Here is a 22,485-nt window from a genome sequence, read left to right as displayed (position 1 = left end):
GCCTATCAAAGCGTATTGATGGGTGCAGCTTTGAGAACTGGTGGAAAGCACACACACACACACTGCCCCCACCCCACCCCCCAAAAAAAAAAAAAAAAGGTGCTAAAAGAAAACAGAAAAATTAGCAATAGGACATGCACTTCTGACTCATGCTGCTGAAAGCTGAGAACATGTTACAGTCAACAAATCACATATTCCATCTTCTTGGGCTAGGAGATAGTTATGACTCAAGTTCTCATGCCAGCATTTGCATTTCAGTAAATCCTCACAGTTTATACTTGTGCAGGTTAACTGACATCACTTGTTCAAGTCCAGTATGCCAGCACTCATCTCCCATACACACAATGTCATACCCTGCTATAATTAGCTCAGTGGCTACAGGGTTTTTTTACCCTACATGTTCATTTGATCCTCTTCAAATGCAGTAATTTAGTTTGACTGCATGCAGCCTCACAACTAGGATGAATAGTCCTTGCTGCTCTTAAAAGGAAAAGCATGGATGAGGAGGAGGCTCCCAAGTAACGGAAAGTATATACTATAGTAACCCTAAAGTTACCTTTCTTCTAACAGATTAGAGCATCATATAGAGAACAGGGAAGCTCCCTTTTTTGCTGTGATCTGAATGTCTCTTTTAATATATACATTTGCTCTTTACAGCCTTCCCTCTTCTAGGCAGCAAAATGGGATTATTGGAAGAAAATTATGAAGACACACCTTTTTTGGTATCCCAATTAAAAAAAAAATGCTTATATGGACCAAGAACTAATCACTACATTTAAAAAGAAGTAAGTATGAACTTTGCATGTCTGCTCTGGAATCTCAGGGCATGTTCTCTGCAAGATCTGAAACATCATTCAATAAAATAACATGGGGAGTAGGCAGAGTAGGGAGAATATAAATTTATTGTTTGCATAAAACCAGTCGCTACTTCAATAGAGGACTGAGACATGTTTTCCTCTATAATCTACATTGTTCTGAGATACTATAAATACATGATAATTTTCTGGAGATGTGTTGAATTAATTGTTCACCTAGTCTTGTTGAGGACCATGACATGTCTTCAAGATGATCTAGTAATAGGGGAGTGGGTGATAGTAACAGTTAGGAACTTTCTTCTCTCCACTCTTCCCCTCAAGTATGGATCATGGTGTGACATACATGAATTAAATGAACACTGAATTAAAATTAATTAAATCTCCTAATTTCTCTGGGAAACTCTCATATCTAATATAGCAATTTTAAAATTTTTTCTTGAAAGGTGTCACTGGAGTCTTCCATAGTAATTTAGAAATAGCAGTCTAGGGCTAACAGTCTGGCCTGTGGTCTGTCCTTAAGGCAATACATATTGACTACTTCTTTGAACTTTTCATTCCCTGATGCACCCATGCTTACGCTACTTCCTAGCTAAAATAATATGCTGGTTCTTTGAAGTGCAGGTACCCCACCTAAAGGCATTTCTGGGGCAAAATAATAACATTCAAAAATATAAGACTCTTTATTATAATTATTACTTATAGAAGTATAAAAGTAAATTTCTTGGAGAAGAATGAGCAAAAAATATTGCAGTTTCTCAGTGCTCTAGGTTATCTGCTTGAATACACTTGACAGCGAAGAAGCAGAAGCAGTGTTAGAAAGGCAGGTGAGTGTTTCTCTCTGGTCCAAAATATAGAGTTCAGATAGCGAAGCATTACATTAATGAATTATGCTCTCTATATACTCACATAAAAAATTTCTCAGAGAGTATGCTTTGAAATTGTTTGAGTTTGTTAGTTGTAAAGTCATTCGTCTCAGCTACCTCAAATTTTTATTCAGCCCAAAGTAATAGAATAGATTCAAACATTGTCATGTCAGCAGAGTTGCGCTCATTTAACTTCTTTCCTCAAGGTTATCCAGTTCAAAAGACTAAACTGATTAAATATGTGCTGACCAGAAAGGAGGAGTCTCTTTCACTTCAGTTACTTTATTGACTCTTTTTAGCTTATATTAATGATTTTTTATCTATTTATTTATTTATTTATTTATTTATTTATTTTAGACAGAAAAAGTTTCTATCAATGAAACCAAAATACCCTCAGTACTGTTAGGGTACCATGAAATATTTTACTATCAGAAAACCTGATCCATATTTGTCCTGTTACCTTCCTAGTAGCCAAGAATGGTAATTCCTGGATGCCAATCTGGCAGACTGGTAGGCGTTACATCGAACAGTCTTTACATAAAAATCTTTCAGGCCTTCTGAACTATATTTGTTTTTTAGTTTGTTGCCTTTTTCTGTTCCCTTTGCCCAAAAAAGTGAAAGGGGAGAGAGAAACACAAAAAGTGAAAATATTTCTAAACAGAACTCCATTAGAAGGCTCGAGTTAACAAGCCTTCTGTAAAAAAGGGAAGCTACAGTATAGCCACTCCAAAAAAACCCCCAAAAACCAAACAAAAAAACCACAAAGCCAATGTTTGCTTTCCTTTTTTTTTTTTACTGCACTATTGGAAGAAGTCTCATATGTTTCATTAGCAGCCATAAGGTGTTGCTGGAAAAGCATCAGGTGATTAACTAATATTCAGATCAGCTGCGTACCAGCATGTGTCTTTCAGTTTCAAGTTGCTTAGTCAGATAGCAGCCTATTATTATCCAAGGTTTGTCACCAAATGGGATAAAGCGGCTCATCTGACTGACAGAAAAGCTTAAATTTTTCCATGCTTGTCAGGAAAGCATTCTTGTAATAAGGGGAAACCTTGCAATATGCCTTTTCCCAAACACAGGGCTGGCAGGAGATAAGACTCTTAAATAAATGGATCAGCTCGCCTCTCTTTACTCAGAAGCTGTGCAGAAATGGTAAACCATCTGCTCTCCTGATTGTCCTTAAAGGATAAATGAAAATTGAAGAGAAGTTTGGCCAGGTTTGAGCTGGGTTTGTGGGAATGATGCAGAGTCCCTGGTACCTCTAGTAGCTCCTGGTTTATCTTTTGCTAGAGCAGTCCAAGCTTGTGGTGTTCTGTGGTCCTTTTCAAGCAAACTTTGTCCCTTTACCTCTTTTTCAGAAGTCTGTCTAGTTTCAGCCAGCTTGTAATTGCGTTTAAACACGTGTCAAATGGCTGGTGCTTCTTTTGTCTTTCTCCTGAGGAGGCACACTGCAGCAGTCCACCAGCTGACAAAGAGAAGCTATTCATTTTGATAAGAGACAGGAAACCTGTCAGGACCAACAAGGAAGATTATCTGAAAGCAAGGCTCAAATTAAGCAGCCTTACCTTCTGTCTGTGCCAAAAATACACAGAAAAATCTAAAGGATAAAGGATGTGGATTAAAATCTTAAATGGGTAAGTGCCAAGCAAATCCTAAACTGGGTTAAGTCTTTCTAGCAGGCAGATATTGACATGACAGCATCTGGGTCTGTGAAATTCTGGTCCTTTTGAAATTCTTGAGCAACTGTTACACATCGCACTTAGTTTCAGAGAAGCATCCCTTGAAACCTTGGTCATTAATTCACCTGGGATTTGCCCTATGGTTCAGTAGCTGTGTAGTCAGAAACATACAAAAATCAGAAGTGAACAGAGAAGTTGTTACGAAGACCTAGGTGCACACTGTGTTTGAACTAGGGCCTGGAGCTTGGTCATTTTGAAGTGATGCGTACTATTCTCTGTTATATAGGGCAACTTTTGGCCCTGGACATTTAGTGACTTAGTGGTCACCAATGCTTTATTTTAGTATGTGTTTATTTGGCAGAGAAAGGATAAAAGCTCAAAGAAACCTTGAAAGTCTTATAGATGCATGAAAATTTGCCCTGGGGAGCCTTGCCAGACAGTGCATCCAGACATGAGTGGTCAGACAGGGAGCTAGCGTGACTGGTGTATGAAAAGACAAAATATGATTTGTAGGATGATGCTTCTAGCAGATCTTTGGTTTAACAAATCTCTCTCAGTTATTTCTAGCTCTGTCTCAGTTGAGTGTTAATCATACTGATAGAACAGTCAAGGGAGTAATAGTAGAAAGGCTTTGGTTTGTGCTCCCCTGCCTTTGATCTGTAGCATTCAAAGTGTATGTGGGGTAATGAAATGAGAATACTTTTTGATTGTGAGGCTACAAAACAACAGGTGTAGATTTGTCAAGGAAACTTGAGAGATTTCTCTGATGTGATTTGTGCTCCTGGTCATTACGTGATGTGAAAGTAGCTGCATTCAGGCTTAGCCAAAAAACCACTACTTGCTTCAGGATAAAAATAGATCTTTAAAGAGGGCAAATAAATTATCTTCTGGCTATTCCAGTCTCGAGTTATTCAGAAAAGCTTCCATATGCCACTAACAAATATAAGATGTATTAAAGAGCCAGTAAATTCTGCTAATAAAAAAAGGATAATGTTCAAATGAACTCACTGAAGTATGGATGCCGATTACTACGGACTTCCTTGTTGAGATGCTAAATGTGAAATATTTCATAGTAGAGCTGTCATAGCAGTGGTGGTCTAAGAATATAGGCAAGGTAAATCTTGTAGGGAAGGAGAATATTGTTACATCTGCTACTTCAGGGTGGGAAGGGAAGGGGGAGCAGCAGATGAGATTTCGGTTTGAAAGCCATAAATCATCCTGTTCTCTGGAATATGCTGTTGCTGGAAACATGGTAGATCATATTTTAATTTCTGATAGTGGGTGATGGTAGTATTTGGCATCCAGCTGTCCTCACTCCTTACATAAATAGACTATTTGTACTAGTTGTGCAGAAAGAGAAGAGTATTCTGGCCTTCTTTGATCTTGCTACTGAGAAAGCCAACAAGACTTACAGTGGTGGTGGTGGATTTTGTGTGAGTGCAAGAGATACAAACACCTGTTTATTTTCCATAATGTAATAAGTCACCAGATGGTAAACGTTTTTATCCAAGCTGCTCTAGCTGGATTTGTACCAGTAAGTTGGAGGTAAAAGGTGACATAAGGTACTGTTAATCCCCAAAGCATTCATTATTCCTAAAATAATTTTCAACACATTTCAGTGTTGACATCTCCCTTTCATTAATGTCCATGCTTATTTATGTGGACAATGTTCAGATGAAGTGTAACTTAGAGTAGTTGGGTTTATATTCTTTTTATGTGAGTGTTCCTGAGATTCAGTGCCAACTAGAAAATTAGTTGTCCTTGGAGAGCAAGTTGGGGGCTTCTGTGAAATGATTTGGTCATCTCATTTCAGTCTCCAGTGGATATGGACTGCCACTAGCAGCCTCCACAGAGAGGCAAACTGCAGTTAAGTATGATAAGTATGATATGCGTTCGACACTGTCCCACATGATATCCTTGTCTCTAAATTGGAGAGACATCAATTTGATGGGTGGACCATTCGGTGGATAAAGAACTGGCTGGATGGCCACACGCAAAGAGTTGTGGTCAATGGCTCGATGTTTGGCTGGATACTGGTAACGAGTGGTGTCCCTCAGGGATTGGTGTTGGGACCTGTCTTGTTCAACATCTTTGTCGGTGACATGAACAGTGGGATTGAGTGCTCCCTCAGCAAGTTTGCCGATGACACCAAGCTGTGTGGTTCGGTTGATACACCGGAGGGAAGGGATGCCATCCAGAGGGACCTCGACACGCTTGTGAGGTGGGCTGATGCCAACCTCATAAAGTTTAACCATGCCAAGTGCAAGGTCCTACACCTGGGTCGGAGCAATCCCAGGCACAGCTACAGGTTGGGCAGAGAACAGATTCAGAGCAGCCCTGCAGAGAAGGACTTGGGGGTGTTGGTCGATGAGAAAATGAACATGAATCAGCAGTGTGCGCTCGCAGCCCAGAAAGCCAACCGTATCCTGGGCTGCATGAAAAGGAGCGTGACCAGCAGGTCAAAGGAGGTGATCCTGCCCCTCTACTCTGCTCTCGTGAGACCTCACTTGGAGTATTGTGTGCAGTTCTGGTGTCCTCAACATAAAAAGGACATGGAACTGTTGGAACAAGTCCAGAGGAGGGCCACGAGGATGATCAGGGGGCTGGAGCACCTCCTGTATGAAGATAGGCTGAGAAAGTTGTGTCTGTTCAGCCTGGAGAAGAGAAGGCTGCGTGGAGACCTCATAGCAGCCTTCCAGTATCTGAAGGGGGCCTACAAGGATGCTGGGGAGGGACTATTCATCAGGGACTGTAGTGACAGGACAAGGGGTAATGGGTTCAAACTTAAACAGGGGAAGTTTAGATTGGATCTAAGGAAGAAATTCTTTACTGAGAGGGTGGTGAGGCACTGGAATGGGTTGCCCATGGAGGTTGTGAATGCTCCATCCTTGGCGGTGTTCAAGGCCAGGTTGGATGAGGCCTTGGGTACATGGTTTAGTGTGAGGTGTCCCTGCCCATGGCAGGGGGGTTGGAACTAGATGATCTTAAGGTCCTTTCCAACCTAACTATTCTATGATTCTATGATTCTATAACTTGGGAAGTGTCCTGGTGGATAATATCTAATCATTACTATAAAAATGTTTTATTGTGAATAAAGGGCCCAGCACCCTTCCAGCCTGCCCTGTCTGGAGAACCAGCACAGCACTGTAAGTTTGCCAAGAGCGAGTACCCACAAACATATAACACCCACCAAAGCTAGCAAACCACTTCCCAGCCAGACTGAACTGGGGAAGCGGGCTTGGCCTCCATACTCATGGGAGGGTGTAGATAAGGGGTCTTGTTGAGGGGACACCCACTGTCAGTGATGGTGCAATGAGGTGGATGCTGACTGCCAGTGGGACCATTCTTTCCAGTCCAGCAGTTACCAGCTGCTCCAGCAGTTGCTGCCACCAGTCTGGTTTTCCAGAGCTCTGTAGCTGATCAAGGGAATGAATCATCACTGATCAAGCTATTGCTTACATTGTCCTGTGTGCTCCCCTGCTATGGGTCTGGAGCCAGCTTTGCTGTACCGAGTTAGCTCAGCACTGGAAGCAGCCCAAGTGGCCTCAGAGTCCATGTAGAATAGCTTACCCAAGAAGGCAAATTATCCTGCACTGAACTTCTGTGTGCTGCCCTGCACAGGACCTTTACCTGGATCATGAGTCTGAATCCAAGCTAAGCTAATAGTCTTCACTTTTAGTGTGGTGGTGACTGCTTGTGATTCGCATATTTTTATGGCAGCTTTACTGAGCTGACAGTTGCTTGGCAGGCTGCGATTGATTCTGGCTTTCTTGCTGATGCTCAGGAGAACCACTTTTGTCCATATGGTATTTTGAAGACAGCTGCAAATGAGATTTAGTCAGTTTGAGTCAACCAAAAACCTTGTAACTGAAGTAGGTTGATATATCTCTTCTTGCTTCTTGGGATGGAGAATGAGACTCCACACATGACTATTTGGTCACCTTTTGGTACCATAAAAAGTGAACAAAGTGTAGTATCTCTTCCTCACATCAACAGGCGCAGAGTGTCAACCATTACCTTGAATTGGAATGAATATGAGAAGGGCTTCATACATCTGGCATCTTACATAGTTATTGACAAAACAATCCTGTCTTTTAGTGAGATCCTCTGCTGCATTGTGATTTTAAAAATAAACCAAAACCCACTATACCTGCTTTGGAAATACTCTTGCAATATTTTATTACAGAAAGATTGATCATGATGACATGAGTGGATTGATAGGAGGACATTCTGTTCTCAGCCTCTGGATAAAGGAAATGTAGAGTCAGAGTTGTATCTGGAAGCTGCTACAGATGAAGTGTTTGACATAGTGGCATGCAGCATTGGAGTTTGGGGGTAGGTGTCTGAGTAGGCGGTAATTATGGATAAGGGATAATAAAACCAGCAAAGTTCATTTGGGAAGTTGAGGAAAGACTGTATTTTGAAAAATATGAAACAGTGTTTGTTTTTTATTTATGTATTAATAGGAAAAATGTGGAAAGGTAGAGAGATTTCAAATTGTGAGGTTTGGCACTAGTAGGAAACTTGAGTGCTCTTCTCTGCATCCCTTCCTCCCCCAGTTTGAAGGTATTCTTTGCCTTGGCTCCAGTTAATTTCGTAGTTCATTTCAAAGGTTAGATTTTTTAACTCCAATTTTACCGTGCTCTGGGAGTGGAAATACAGAGCAGATGTTTCAGTGCACATACCAAGCAGACACGAAGTTGAAATGAGTATTTCCTTGTGTCTCACATCCCACAGTGGAGATGCCCCTCAAGGCTTCCTGCAAAGCTCAAGGAATTCTGCTCCTTTCACACCTATTGTGAAAATACCTTTGTCCTTTATCCTGTTCTTCCTCAGTAAAAGTCTTTCAAACAGGAGCTGGACAGGACTCCTTGCTTTCCATTCTACAGTTTCACTTAGACTTTTGTCTCTGACTTGCTGCTGACCCAGACTTTAGCTAACTTTTATCTTTTGCCCATTTTTCTCTCCTTCTTATATCCCTTCTACCCACTCCCAAAATCATCCTGAAGTGAGATTCAGCTGACACCTATGTGGAGCAGTTAATATTGCTGTTGCTAGTAAGCTGGGTTTAAGGCTGCTTTATTTTGAAACAAGTTCCAGTTAGGCCCTTCCAAGGTGAAGCCCTTTGATACAGTTTCCAGTAAGTAGAGGGAAGAAAGCTCAGAATGGCAGGGTTTTGAGGCAAGCACCGTGTCCTGAAGTGATCAAGTAACTGGGGCTGAGTGAGACAGCTGATGATCCTAGAAAAATTCCATCGAAAAACAAGTAATTGTATTTTGCTGTACCAGGGTGTGTTTTTCAGAATGAATTGCATGTAGGCTTTGTATGGTCTGACATTTCAAACTGGATACTTCCGGTTTTCAGATTTGATCTCTGAATGTGTCCTCCTTTTGCTGACTGATCATTGCTAGATTTGAGGTTTCCCGTTTCCCAGAGTGGAACAGGGACTGTGCATGATTATTTTGACATCACACACCAAAAGGCTCAGTTAACTAGAGCTGGGTTTAAAAATATTCATGACAGAGTCGCACAAGGATTGAAGAATTTGCATATTTGTTTTTCTATATTACAGGGCTGAACAGATCTCTTCTTGCTGGGTTTTCACAAGAAAAGGTTGGGATTCTCCCATGATCTGCCTGCTCGGGTTTTTCATGTTGTAAAGTAGTCTAGGTTTTGCACACAGTGAATAAATTAAGTGAACAGTGGGAAGTTTTGTTGTATGTTTATGGAACATGCTGGTCAGCACAGCTAATTGGGGTTTTATATGATGACAATAGGAAACTCTGCAATGCTCCATCTGGAGAGGAATGGTTGATGGTGTGTTCATAGACAGCTGGGAATACTGGGCAGAAGAGAGTTCTCGCACAGGTGCTGAGCAGTGAAGCTGCAGAACATCAGCTGTGCTTGGTCACATCCCTCACCAATATTTCAGAAGTAAAATTTTCCAGTTAACCTCCTTTGCCAGATACATACGCTGTACTTAATCCTTCCTCCTTATCTCTGAATGTGGCAGTGGCAGGTTCCAGAGGGTCTCACTGGGCAGAATGGTCAAAGTTCTGCCCTCCCGTCTCCAAAGCAACATTAAGGATACTCAGCAAAGAGTAGCTTCTTGACTTGAACGTATATCAAAGTGATTATGGGATATTTCTCCTCTTCCTTAAATAAAAACCTAAAAATAACCTGTTCATTTACTTTGTTGCTCCTAACATAACTTTCTTCCTTCTTTCCACACTCAGTGACTCCTTGTGCTGCCAGCAAACCAGGGACTAGTTCTCTGCTTTAAATGCCTTACCAGCAGCTTCCATTCCCTTTTTTAATTGGCAGGTAAAGTGCAAAGACATTATGTGCTTTGCCCTTTCAAAAATGTCAGTGGAGTTATGTGGTGTGCTGAGAGATGGCCCTGAAACACTTACCATCAGTGTTTCTCTTCAGTTATCTACAATCTGATTCTGCTTTCTGTTAGCTTGGTGTATTCAACATTGCATTAGACATGACATGTCCCATCATGAGCTATATGCATAATGCAAAAGATTTGACTCTTGAAAGGTCAATCTCTGCAGGTATGAGGCTTCCTGTCATGTTCACTGCAAGCCTTGGGGGAACATTTCACTGTGGGGTTGGTTGGTTTTTAAAGTAGTACACTTGAGCAGATGTTGTAAGTGCTGGTGTGGTGGGGGGAGTGGGTTTCCATCTATGGCTAAGGGGGACAGGTAGAAAGCAAACCCAGAAAGAGTACATGTCAGAAGACTTTTTGTTTGTTTGTTTGTTGATTGTTGGGGTTTTTTTAATCAAATCTTTAAGAAATAACTAAAGAAAAAAGATAAAAGAAAAGAGATAAAAGAAAAAGATGGAGAAATGTAGAAAGCATTTTTGTGGATCAGAACTCTCTGATCTTCCCATCTGAAAATAGGGATGGGAACAACAGCCACTCCCAAACTAAGAAGATGACTGGAACTGTGAACAGTGAACCGCAGCCAGCAGTTACCTGTAGGTCATGCTGGGAGACTTAAACCCCATGCTGCTGCTAGAAGTGCTTTGCATCTCCCTCCCTTTCTGGGATAAAAGATCATATAATCACTGTGTAGTCCTCTAGGTGGAGCTGAGTGAATTCCCCTGTAGCTGTCTCCCATGAATAGAGGGAGGTATTTCACTCTTGGGATTGCTCACTGCTGAGAGTCTGCCTGTTCCCTTGCCCTCTTAATCCAGCCACATGCCCGTGTTACTGCGTAAAGTTTTGATGTATGGCTGTATCCATTATTGTCCCTGCTTTCATTTCTGTTAAAGCTACATCATCCTTTCCAGAAAGGCATAGTTTCCCCATCTGGTAATCAGCTGTGGATATGCAATCGCAACTCCAGTTAACACTAATTCTGATTTGTGTTTAATATGAGACTTTTGAAAAACTTTTAAATCTCCAGTGATTCAAGACAGATAGGATTTTTTGTTGGTTTTGGTTGTATAAATGAGAGCTGGAGAGGAGGGGGTCCCCTTTAAAAGGTCAAGCTTTAAGTGTAGGTTTCTCCAACTTCTATATTTAATATAGAAACATACTCCTTAGACATACTGATGGTAGAATTGATTTTTAAAAGATAATAAATGGGCATGCATCCCACAGAATTCTGGTATTAAGGGTATTTTTCATCCTGAAACAAGTAAGAGTCAAAATCTGGTTTTCTGTTGAATTGGAAACTCAGGGAGATCTAAAAGCACAGGTTTTGAGGTGGTCTTCAGCTGGGTCCTTCTAAACACCTGTAGCACCTCAGGCAAGTTGTCATTTCAGTCCTGCAGCCTGCTGTCATCCTCCAGGCAGAGCTGCATGCCAGGAGTGCTTTTCCCACTACTGAGTGTAGTGGCTGCCCCAGCAAGGAGAGTGAGAAGCAGCATGGGCAAGAGTCCAAGAGGATAGGAACACAACTAAAATTCCTAGGGGTCATTAATAATCTGGAGTAGGAGAGCGCTGAATGTGGCAAAAACAAAACTTTCCCACTTGGACTGACAAATGAAAAAATTTCCTTTACTGGCCCAGAAATAGCTTTGGATATGTTTGTATTTTTCAGTTGAAAACCCAAAGCAAATGGATGGATGTTATATAGAACAGAAAGTACCTGTTCCCAAACTGGATCAAGTAATGGAAAGATAAGACAGAACTCCTGCTAGTGTTACAGTATACTTCAAGTTAACAGGTTGGAGGGGGCTTTAAGCAACCTGGTCTAGTGTGAGGCGTCCATGCCCATGTCAGGGAGATGGAACTAGATGATCATTAAGGTCCCTTTCAACCCAAATCATTCTGTGATTTTATGATTCTAAACAAAGTACCATGAAATTCCTGTGTGCTTTCTATCAATATTTAAAGAGCAGCAGTGTCACATCACATTTCTTATGCTATACAGTCACTCTGTCTATCCTTACAGTGCTTACAGATAGACAGGTACAGTGGTATTGATAAGTACTTTTGCTTTGTGTTTCAATAGCATGAATGACTGTCCCTGCGCTGGGGCTCCTGCACCTTAGCATGCCTGCTGTCCACACTTTGAGTGTGGAAGAGTGCTCAGAGTCCTCTCATGCTCCTTTTGCAGCCTTTCACAAGAAGGACCAATTCCAGAAGGTGTAATAAGGAACATGAGTGAAAAGTCTTGATTGTTGAAGGCTTTTTCCATTTTAGCAATTATATCTGTGCTTCCTTGTTTCAGAGGACGTAAGAGGAAATTGTAGTTTCAGCTATCTCTGAGGACCTAAAGAAATCTGTTTTCTGTGGTCCAGCATGGGTTTCTGCATGTTTGAGATCTTCTGATAAAGGGGTGGCTGGTAGTGACCTGCAGGGCCTCATTTTCAAGCCTTAAGGGGGGCCACAGAAGCCAACAGACTCATCAGTTTTCAGTAGACAATAACTGCTTTTGTCTATATTCTTAAATAAAGCCACATCCTTCAAACCTACACTTAGCAAGTGAAAAACTGAATGTTAACTGATAACAAGTACTCACAGAGCTAGTTTGGGGTGGTTTTGGGTTTGTTGGGGTTTTTTTTGTTGTGTTTTTTTTTTTTTTTTTGTTAGGCTATTTAGAGTTCTTTGTCTCTGCCTTAGATTAGGAAGGTGTCAAGAGAAAGCAAGTCCATTAAGTGTTGCAAGATGGATCATCAAACAGTTTAGACGAAGAGGCTTGAAGTGGGTGGGGGATATGTGTTTTGTTTTGTTTGTTGAGACTTGAAGATCCCCTAAGTAATAACGTTTCAGCTCTTTGACTAGAACCAAAATTTCTTCAAAATGGGCAGAGAGCTTAACTGAAAAGAAAGCATTCAGTTATGTGCTTTCCAGCATGAAATTTTCAGAATATAACCTTACAAGTCATAAGGACGTCCATTTGGCACTTTGTCAGCAAAGGGGTTTAACAGCTTAACAAACTGTTTAAAAAAAAACCCACCCAAAAACCAACAAACTTTCTGATCCTACGTGCACTAATCATCATGGTTAAGATACCTTCTGTCTTCGTATCAAGCTCATAGTCTTAACATTAATTTTATAGAAAAAAATATTTTGGAAATAATTTTTTTATTGTAGTGAAAATAAGATAACATTGCGTTCATACGTATACACACTCACAAAAAGATTAACTGTATATGCACTGAAATACCTCATACTCAGTGTCACCAAGACCCTTCTCAGCTTGTGCACAGCAGATACTACAATACCTTTAAAACATGTCTGATACCAGCCACCATCCACCACTGTGTTTAGCAGGAGCAGCACCAAAGCTCCCAGGGCTGGCAGCCCCACTGCACAAAGACAAGTCACAAAGTTGCTGCCTACCCTGGGCCCAGTTCTTCCCTGCATTGTACAGTTACCATAATCACAGTCCCCAGTGCTCCAGGATGGCTTAGCTGTGCTGCTGCAGGGCCAAGAGGCAGTGGACTGTGCCTCAGAAACTCTGGACCAGCTGCTCTGAGTCCTTGGGTCACCCAGCAGAATGGGGGCTCTGGTCACAATGGTGTTTGGCAGCAACATGTTATTTCCTGCTGTGTCATGTTATTTGGGTTTGCAGTGGTTTATGTAAGCATTTCTTTGACAGATGTTTGACTCCCTGCCACTCAAGGCAAGAAGATACTACACAAGTGATGCAGTGAGGTTCTCCAGAAGATGTAGAAGAACTGCTTTGAAACATTCACTTGTTTAGCTAAGCTGCCTACAGGCAAGTAATTAATTCTCACTGTCACTTAACTCTAAAAAGTATCTGGTGACTGTTGGCACAGGTGGGCCAAGAGATAGACTGCAGAAAGAAAAAACTTGGCCTTGTTTGCTAGCAAAAGCTAATGTGAGGCTATGAGTGTTCTAACCTTGACAGCTGTGTGAATGCCTTAAACGAGACACCAGGTGACTGAACAGAGCCCACCTTAACAGGTGGTCAGAACTTGCTTTGTAACTTGAAGATAAAACTCCCTTTCTGTACCTCAGAGGTCCCCATCTCAATTCAGCTATTTTAAAATGCTTCAGGCTTTTTTGGTTTAAGGAATTCTACGCTGACTTCCACTAAGCCAAGAATACTGTCATTGTTTTCCTTTCCCCATAAGAAAGTGCTGCCATCTACCAAACATACATACACTTCAAAGGTACAGCCTGATTTTGAAACACAGCTCATGGCAGGATGTTGCCCAGTTCAGTAAAGAAAATTCAAAAATCACTTGGCTGAATTGAACACTGAGTCAAAACTAACATTTTTTTAAAAGGATGGGCACAAAGGGCACAAATTTTATCATTAAACACTTCATCTTTCTATATAAACAAACCCATTATGAACATAAGGATAGGGAAACACACAACAAACAATAATGTGTATTAACTTAAAATATCAAACGAATTGTCTACATAAAAAAGGTCAGTGTTAGTCACTTAAGCTTCACAGAACATTTTTTTGATAGAAGCCCTCTATGCCCCAGCTTGTGTGTCTGCCAGGCACAGCTGGAGAATCAACTGTCCTGGCTTTCAAAACAGGGTTCTGTGACACAGCAGTACTGTGCTGCCTTGCTGGGGTGCCCCATGGCGTCACTGGCAGGCAGGGTGATGCTTGTTGTCAGAGCCTTTAGGAGGCCTGCAGGCTCCCCGCTGCACTCTGCTTTGCTAATGCTAGTGACAAAATGTTCCTCAAGCATCTGTAGAAAAGAAGAACTTTTCTAGTGAGGTTATGGTTGCATTTATAATGGGAATGCTCTAAAATAATGCTAACATAATTCTAGCACAATCATGGTCCCCTACAAATCATTCACAAAGTATTTCTTCCACTAGTGCTGGATACATGTGAAATTGCTACATACCTGGATACCTGTGAAAGCCTCCAGCAAGGGGGTAAATGCCAAAGAGGGATTTTAAATGTGCATTTTATTTTGGTAACACATGTATCTCCTCTTACCTGATGAGATTTTTTTGCCTTGGTATGCAAACTTTTGCTGTCCATTTCAGAGTTAAAGGAAAATGAACTTTCATAACCTCTACCCACTTCTGATCACCTCTTAAAAACGTCACTTTACACAGAAAAGCCAGAAGTAATTGAGATAGACATCTGTACATTTTAGCCATTCATGCAAAAAATATCTGTATCCATCCCTGCAATGTTAAGAGTATAAGTAACTTTGCAGTTACATCTGAGCCCATTGCTATGGCAACAAGGTAGTTTTTATCTTCCACATGTATTCTACTGATTTCTTTTTTTCTTAAAGCAGCTTCCTGAAACGAAAAACAGAGAAGAAATGATTAAGTTAGTCTCTTTGAAACACTGAGTTCAAGGCTTGTATGAGGCAGCCGTTACTACTTTCCAGCTGTGGAAAATCTAGATGCTGATCCTTTTCAAGGTGAAAAAATGAGCAACTGACATGGGAACATGTGAACTGCTGTTAGTTTCAATCAAAAAAAAAAAAAAAAAAAAAGATAGTTGATGATCTTATATTTTTGCTACTGTAGATATTTTTAAAAGCATATCGTAGTATCTTCCAGACTGCCCCAGTTAGCTGTAATTTGCTGCTGGCTACAGGGAGAGCAGAGTTCATAAAAACGTGTATGCTACTAATTCATTCCTTGATGGCCTTTTCCATGACTGGCTCTCACCAAAGCACACAGCTCAGCTTGGTTAACTGTTTGGAACCGTAGGCTTTATGTTCTGGTAAGTGCCACCATACCAGACAGGGCTGTACTACTGTTCTGTCAGGTTATAGTTAGTTGCCAAGTCTTGAGAACTCAAGATAAACACACTTTTAAAATTTCTATTTTAAATAGAGCACTATGCAGTAGTAAGTACACTACAAGAGTTAAGAAGGTTCAATCTGTGCTTTCGAGGACCTAAATTAATGTCAGTGTTTCTCCCACATCCCTTAATTCAATGCTTTTAACATACCTTCTGGGGTTATCTATTTTTGACACCGATTATTTTAAGTACTTTCGAAGGATTGAACTTCTTCAGAAACAATGTTGAAATCTTAACCTCTAGCGTTCCAGCATTTCTAGACCCTTGATATGAAAAAATCCAGGAATGTAGTAAAAGGCACATAAAAAACCAGCAAAGGAGTTAGTTAGCCAAGTAATACATTTCACTCACATCTGATGCTGCCTGACAAACTCTGCAAACTGACGGTCTTTAGCGTAGAGCTCTATAATTCGAATTCTGTCCTGAATTTCCTAGAATACAAGAAACACACTGTAAGTAGATAACAGAAATTAGAATACTACTGAAATAACTGATTTATGGGTTTTAGAAAATGAAAATCCCATGTTTTGCTGTTTCAGGAAGTAGAGTTTGAAAAGGGGCACTCCCAATACTAAAATTTGACTTTATGCTGTTTTCATTTTTAAATGAAGCACTTGGAATCCAGTAATACTTTACTTTTAAATCAAGACCAAAGCTTGGACAGAGTGAGACATATCAACAGGCTGTTACAAACCATTTATCTGTCATAGATCCTTTGCCTAGAAGCCCAGCTACAGGCTGGATTCACACCTCTCACAGTTGCTTAAGGATCTGTGGTTAGTTCTTAGATGCAAATCTCTTCTCTTTAGCAAATCCACTTTAGTGTAAACCCTGGATACTGTGTATACAGGAAGAAAGGAGAGGAGGTGATCTAACTTGCAGGTTATAGAAATGTGTATACTTTAAAAACAAAAAAAACAACCAAACAACGAAACTGTAGAAATGCCTGGATGCACCAGATTCTCACTGTATAACTAGTCTCACTTAAGGCAGTTGGCACAAACCTCCCCAGCTCTCATGAAGTCATTTAAGAAGTCAGCTCCCTCATCATGTGAAATTCATTACAGTTCAGAACACACCCATTTCCTTCTCTGTACCTAATAGTAAGTGTGGAAGAGAATCCTTTCTCTCTTCCCTTTAGTAGTTGCAGTAGCCATAGTTCCAGCCTGTTTCTCCAGAGCATAGACATTGGGAAAAGAGTGGGCCCACCTCTTGGGTTACAAGTGTGAAATAAGCTTATTGTTTACATGATCTTTTCCATGCCACTGTGAAAACAAAGTAATTTACCTCCTTAGTAAGCTCACTGTTTTCATAAATGTGCCTGATCTCTTCACTGCTGTAGTCTGTGGATGTCTCTGCACTGGTGGAGCTGTAGGATGTTAGTTGTGGGTATCTCCGGTAATAATGGCTGTAGCCAGTCGTGTCACTTTCGTACATGGGGTTGTATTTAACTGCATTCTCAATGGACGAGAGGCTGTCACCCTGCCTGGGGAAGCAAGAAACAAACTGTGATCTTCTCTGCAGCCTGGCAGGGCAGCAGGCAGATTAAGGAAGCCTGGCATATGGAAGCACCTGTACATCCTATTATTATAGCAGATGTTAAAATATTAGATGGTGTCACTTACCCCTGTGAGTCCTCAGTGTCACTCTTTGTGTACTGGTCTCGAAGGGTCCTGGCCAAGAAGAAGATGACAGCAGATGCCACAAGAAGGAATCCTGCTACAGAAGCAATTGCAATACCCACAACCAGTGGCTCTGACACGTATTCTTCACAGTGCTCCCCTCTGTACCACCAGTTCTCTCCCACACGACACCTGCAACAAGGAAACACAGGGAAATTAAACACCAGCAAAAGCTTTGGTTAATGTAAATGTATTTAACTTCCTGTATGATGTGCCCTCAGTTAAGGCACCTCAGTAAATACCTCTTTGTGTTCAAGCACTAACATACTTTTATTATTGTGAACAGCCTTTTTTGGTATAGAATCATAGAATAGTTTGGGTTGGAGGGGACCTTTCAATGTTATCTAGGCCAGCCCCCCTGCAAAAGGCAGGGCCATCTTCAACTAGGTCAGGCTGCCTTGAATGTTGCCAGGGATGGGGCAGCTGCTCCTTTTGGGCAACCTGACAGAGTGTTTCACCCTTGTAAAAAAATTCTTCCTTATATCTAGTCTGAATCTACCCTCTTTTGATTTAAAACCATTACCCCTTGTCATATTACAACAAGCCCTGCTAAAAAGTTTGTCCCCACCTTTCTTCTAAGCCCCCTTTAGCTATTGGAAGGCTGCTCTAAGGTCTCCTGGAAGCATTCTCCAAGCTGAACAACTCTAACTACTGGATTGAGTGAGGACAGGTAAAATAATAAAAAGGATAATAAAAAGGATAACGCATTTGTGATGGAAGAAGCCTATGAGGGTTTTTTTTGAAATTTAGAGTATCTTGTGATGTGTTAAAACTAGAAGCTGTTTAGCCTAAATAAAAAGTTAGGCCTTGACTGAGCCTTGCACGTGACATATGGAATACTGTAAAGGTAGAAAGCAAGTTGTCTTAATTATCTTGTGGGGTAAACACAATTGAATGTGTGTTAAACAATCAGAATGTTTATAGTATCGTGAACTCCACGATGGTTAGTTAAATAAAAACAGAAAATAAATTGCTAGAAAGAAGTGTGCATCCAAGATTTGTATCCTTAGAATGGTTGCCCAAGACAGCATTCAGTATTTGTATCTGCCTCTAGTTTTGAACATAAGAACCTTAATACTGACTTTAAATATACCATTAAAACTATATTTGCATTATAGAATCATAGATTGGTTAGGTTTGGAAAGGACCTTAAGATCATCTAGTTCCAACCACCTGCCATGGGCAGTCCCTGCCTCACACTAAACCATGTCACCCAAGGCTCTGTCCAACCTGGCCTTGAACGCTGCCAGGGATGAAGCATTCACAACTTCCTTGGGCAACCCATTCCAGTGCCTCACCACCCTTACAGTAAAGAACTTCTTCCTTGTATCTAACCTGAACTTCTCTTGTTTAAGTTAGAACCCATTACCCCCTGTCCTCTCTTCATGCAGTCCCTGATGAAGAGTCCCTCTCCAGCATGTTTTCTATAAAAACTGAAGTAATCGTAAGGTGTTCTCACTATTCAAAGCAATTAACCTTATTAATAAGAAACATCACTAAATTAAGTCTTCTAACATAAGGATCCAAAATAGTGTCTGAAAGTAGTAAGTAATTTTTCGAAAAGTTCTTACTGAATACTGGCTGGACTATGCTTGAGTTCAGATACTTACCTGCTTGTCATTAACACTACTGTACAAATATTATACAATATATAATACATCTGGGATAGCACTCATTTGTCTAGCTTTAACAGCATTTTTATTTTGCCTAGTAACTGCTGGGACTCCAAAATTGACTTCAGAGGTGTTCTAGATAAACTTATTTAAAATCACTTGAAGGAACATAAATAATAACTACTAGTAGTAGTATTCTTTTTTTCACTGAGTCTTTTATCTTTTTTCGCTAGGTACATTTTGTTTTTAAAACCAAACTGTTAATATTGCTCAAAAAGGAAAAAATAAGTGCAATGTCAGAGGGAGCATAGGTTTTTCTGTATTTTGTACTAAGTCTTTTACCTTAACTGTAAAACACAGTAAAAACTGTTTAAATGCATCTGTATCTTTTTAAAAACAAAAATTTGAATTAGGGGCCTGCAATCTTATGAATCACACATATTTTTTCCCAAACAGCCACTGAACTATGACTTTTTCCTAACAAAGAACACTATTTTTAATATATTTATGTTGTACGAATGTACCTTTCAGATATGAAGTAAGTTTTGTGGTGGAATTAACTCATATATTTTGACAGTATTTAACAGTTTGCTACTTGAGAAAACCTCTGGAGATTAATTCTGTCCCCAGAGGTCAATGAAGGTGATTTGAATAGCTGAGTGTATTCCATTACTACCATTTTTCCTAGTTGTTTCTATTTCCTGATGTTTATTTTCTATTGAAGAAATGTGTTAATATCTCACTTCTGACATCTACATATATACATATGAATATATATAATGTATATATATAATACAATATATATTATATATAATATATATATCCTACTATTAAATGGGACCTCCACTCAGCAGAATAACATGAATGATAATCCTTATAATCTCACTTACTGCACATAATCTTAGGGTATTTTGCACAAATCTCATAGAATGCTACTAGAGAAGAGACAGTAAGGGCTTTTCATACAGGCAGCACATGCTTCAAACAGTGGGATGACCTACCTGCAGATGGCCCCTTGCCCAGGGCTTATGTCGCACTTCCCGTCATTCAGGCAGAAGTTTGGTTGCAGGTCACAAATGCTGTTGCATGGCAGCCCATCAATGCTTAGGTAGCCAGGATTGCAGACACACTCGGCTTCCCCACTCCAGCGATTTACTAAGCATTCAGAGAACTCATTGCAGGCCTGGAACTTGCAGGGATCAGCTTGTTCACCTGAGAGTACACAGGGCAGAAAATACTAACGCTAGAGGAGAAGCTTAACTGAGGCAAAGCACTGGCTGGCTGCTGCCATTTTCTGTAATGGTCTCTTTGTTAAAATAATCCCCCAAAATCCAGCATGTGTCCTTCTTGAAAAACAGAAGGTTCTGCTAAGGTGAACAAGCACTAGGGTGCATGCCTCTGTCCGCACATTGTGAGTCTGTGTCATGGCTAAGACCACCTATCAGGCCAATTGAAAATGCAAGTATGAAGTGTTCTTTTTCTTACTGGAATGTGCAGTACCTCAGATGTTCTCTGCCTGCTGGAACTGTAATGAGTAAAACACAGCTGATCTCCAGTATTTCTTGTTACAGAAAACCTAGGCAATGTACAAGAAAAGGGCAAAGGGACTTCAGGCACTCGTCACCTCCTGTGCCGGGGTTTGCCTTTTTGTCTGCTAGGAGCACAAACTTGTAGTATTTGAGATACCTCACTTCGACCAAGTGTAAAAGGCTGGCATACAGTTAAATGATCAATATTGGAAGATTTGTCATGCTAGTTAGACCATCTGTATTGAAGAGCTACCTCAGAAGAACAGTTACCAATTGCCAACAGGTGAGCACTGCTATTTTTCTTTAACCTTAAAACAGGAAATATTTCTGAGTTGCCTTTATGGAAAACTCCTGGCTAACTTGGAACAGGGAAGAACTTTCTCCCTGTATCAGAGGAGGGAAATAAGAAGGCCTATAACTTTTTAGTGCAACCAAGGCCTTGCCACAAGAGTAAGGCAGCAGCTGTTGCCTGTGCAGATGCCCACCTGGCAGCTAAACTGGCTGCCACCTGTGGGAAATAACCACATGGAGTAAGGTCAAACTGCACATGAAACTAAGCACAAGAGAGATGAACGCCACTGTTCTTGCTGAGCAGCCTTCCTTCTCACTCCCCAGTGAAAGTGCAGCAGCATTATGCAGAGTATTACTTCAGCCAACTTTGGCTCCATATTTCTATGTGGGCCCTATACAGTTTGCTTAGTCTGGGTTCCACTTTGATTTTTATCTCTCTAGTCCCTTAACAGAGACTATCTGTCTGAATTCTGTCTTTCTAAAGCCCAGCCTGTGAAAAGCAATTGGGCTGTGTCTGAAGTGCTGGGATCCTTGTAAGTCCTTAAAGCAGAAGTTGCTCTAAATCCCTTGCACTAAAATGCATTTCCCTCCCATCCTTACCTGATTCCACATCCAGGGAGTATTTATCAATGGCCAGATTCATGGTGTGATACGCAGTGTTGCAAAAGTCTTCCAGGATCATATACACAGCATTGGTGACATTTCGAGGCACAGGTTTGGCAAATTTCATTCGACTGTTCACCACAATGCTGCCATTTCTGAAGTTGAGGATTTCCAGATTTTGGAAGCCTGTCAGATTTGATTGGAGGTAGGGCACCAGCTGTAACACAGGGGACACAACAGAAAAGCTCACTCTTCGAATCTCTGCTCAAGTCAGTTGCACTGGTGTTGTGTCAGACAGCAGGAGCCTGAATTATTTTATCCAAATTCCGCAGCAAGGGCATTAAAACTTTACCCAGTTGAGGCCTGTGCTGGCAGACTGCCAGAAGCCCAAGTACTTCAGTCAGTTCTTAAGAGTATCCCAGTTTGCAGGCAGCTTCTAAAAAACCTACAGTTCAGAAATGCAGTTCTTGGGATATACAGAGTGCTCTCCCTTAGTCAAACCATTGGGCACACTTCCCATTTCACAGGGTATTTGCTTCACACAAGTCTCCCTCCCCTCTCTCTCCCTTGCTCCCTTCATCTCCTGCAACAAAATGTTCATTTCAGTCAGAAGAGGGTAATTTCCTGGTTAAAATTTGACAATTTCCTGGTTAAAATTTGACAGTTGCAGCTGTATAACCCCTGTGGGGCTTTGCTAGCCATCAGCCAATTTAGGAATAGCTTAGTTCCCTGAACTTGACACACTTGAGAGATGGGCCAGTGCAAATCTGATGAAGTTCTACAAGGCCAAGTGCAAGGCCCTACTCTTGGATCAGGGCAGTCGCAGGCACAGCTACAGGTTGGGCAGAGAATGGATTAAGAGCAACCCTCTGGAGAAGGACTTGGTGGTATCCGTTGACGAGAAGCTCACTGTGACCTGGCAGTGCGTGCTCGCAGCCCAGAAAGCCAACCATATCCTGGGCTGCATCAAAAGGAGCTTGACCAGCAGGTCGAGGGAGGTGATTCTCCCCATCTACTCTGCTCTCATGAGACCCCACCTGCAGTACTTCATTCAGCTCTGGGGGTTGGAACTAGATGAGCTTTAAGGTCCCTTTCAACCCATTCTATGATTTTATGATAACTACCTCTTATTTAGGATGGGTTGAATGTTTTACAGGAAGTTACCTCAGCACAGTCCAAATTT

General features: G+C 41.0%; 1 protein-coding gene across 1 annotated transcript in view; it reads right to left on the bottom strand.

The window, feature by feature from the left end:
• Positions 1 to 15,931: 15,931 nt before the first annotated feature.
• IMPG2 (interphotoreceptor matrix proteoglycan 2) overlaps positions 15,932 to 22,485 on the bottom strand; it is a gene marked incomplete at its 3' end in the record, with an annotated part of 61,899 nt that continues 55,345 nt past the window's right edge. The window contains exons 15-19 of the mRNA XM_080612300.1: positions 21,300 to 21,519; positions 19,881 to 20,091; positions 17,210 to 17,398; positions 16,872 to 17,070; positions 15,932 to 16,015 (exon numbers count right to left, since the gene is read on the bottom strand). Coding sequence (XP_080468426.1) covers positions 15,932 to 16,015; positions 16,872 to 17,070; positions 17,210 to 17,398; positions 19,881 to 20,091; positions 21,300 to 21,519 — 903 coding nt within the window. The remainder of the gene's footprint in view (positions 16,016 to 16,871; positions 17,071 to 17,209; positions 17,399 to 19,880; positions 20,092 to 21,299; positions 21,520 to 22,485) is intronic.

Source organism: Psittacula echo (assembly GCF_963264785.1).
Source record: "Psittacula echo genome assembly, chromosome: 3".
Lineage (NCBI taxonomy): Eukaryota > Metazoa > Chordata > Aves > Psittaciformes > Psittacidae > Psittacula > Psittacula echo.
The sequence above is the reverse complement of the archived record's forward strand: the minus strand, read 5'-3'. Positions and strand labels throughout refer to the sequence as shown.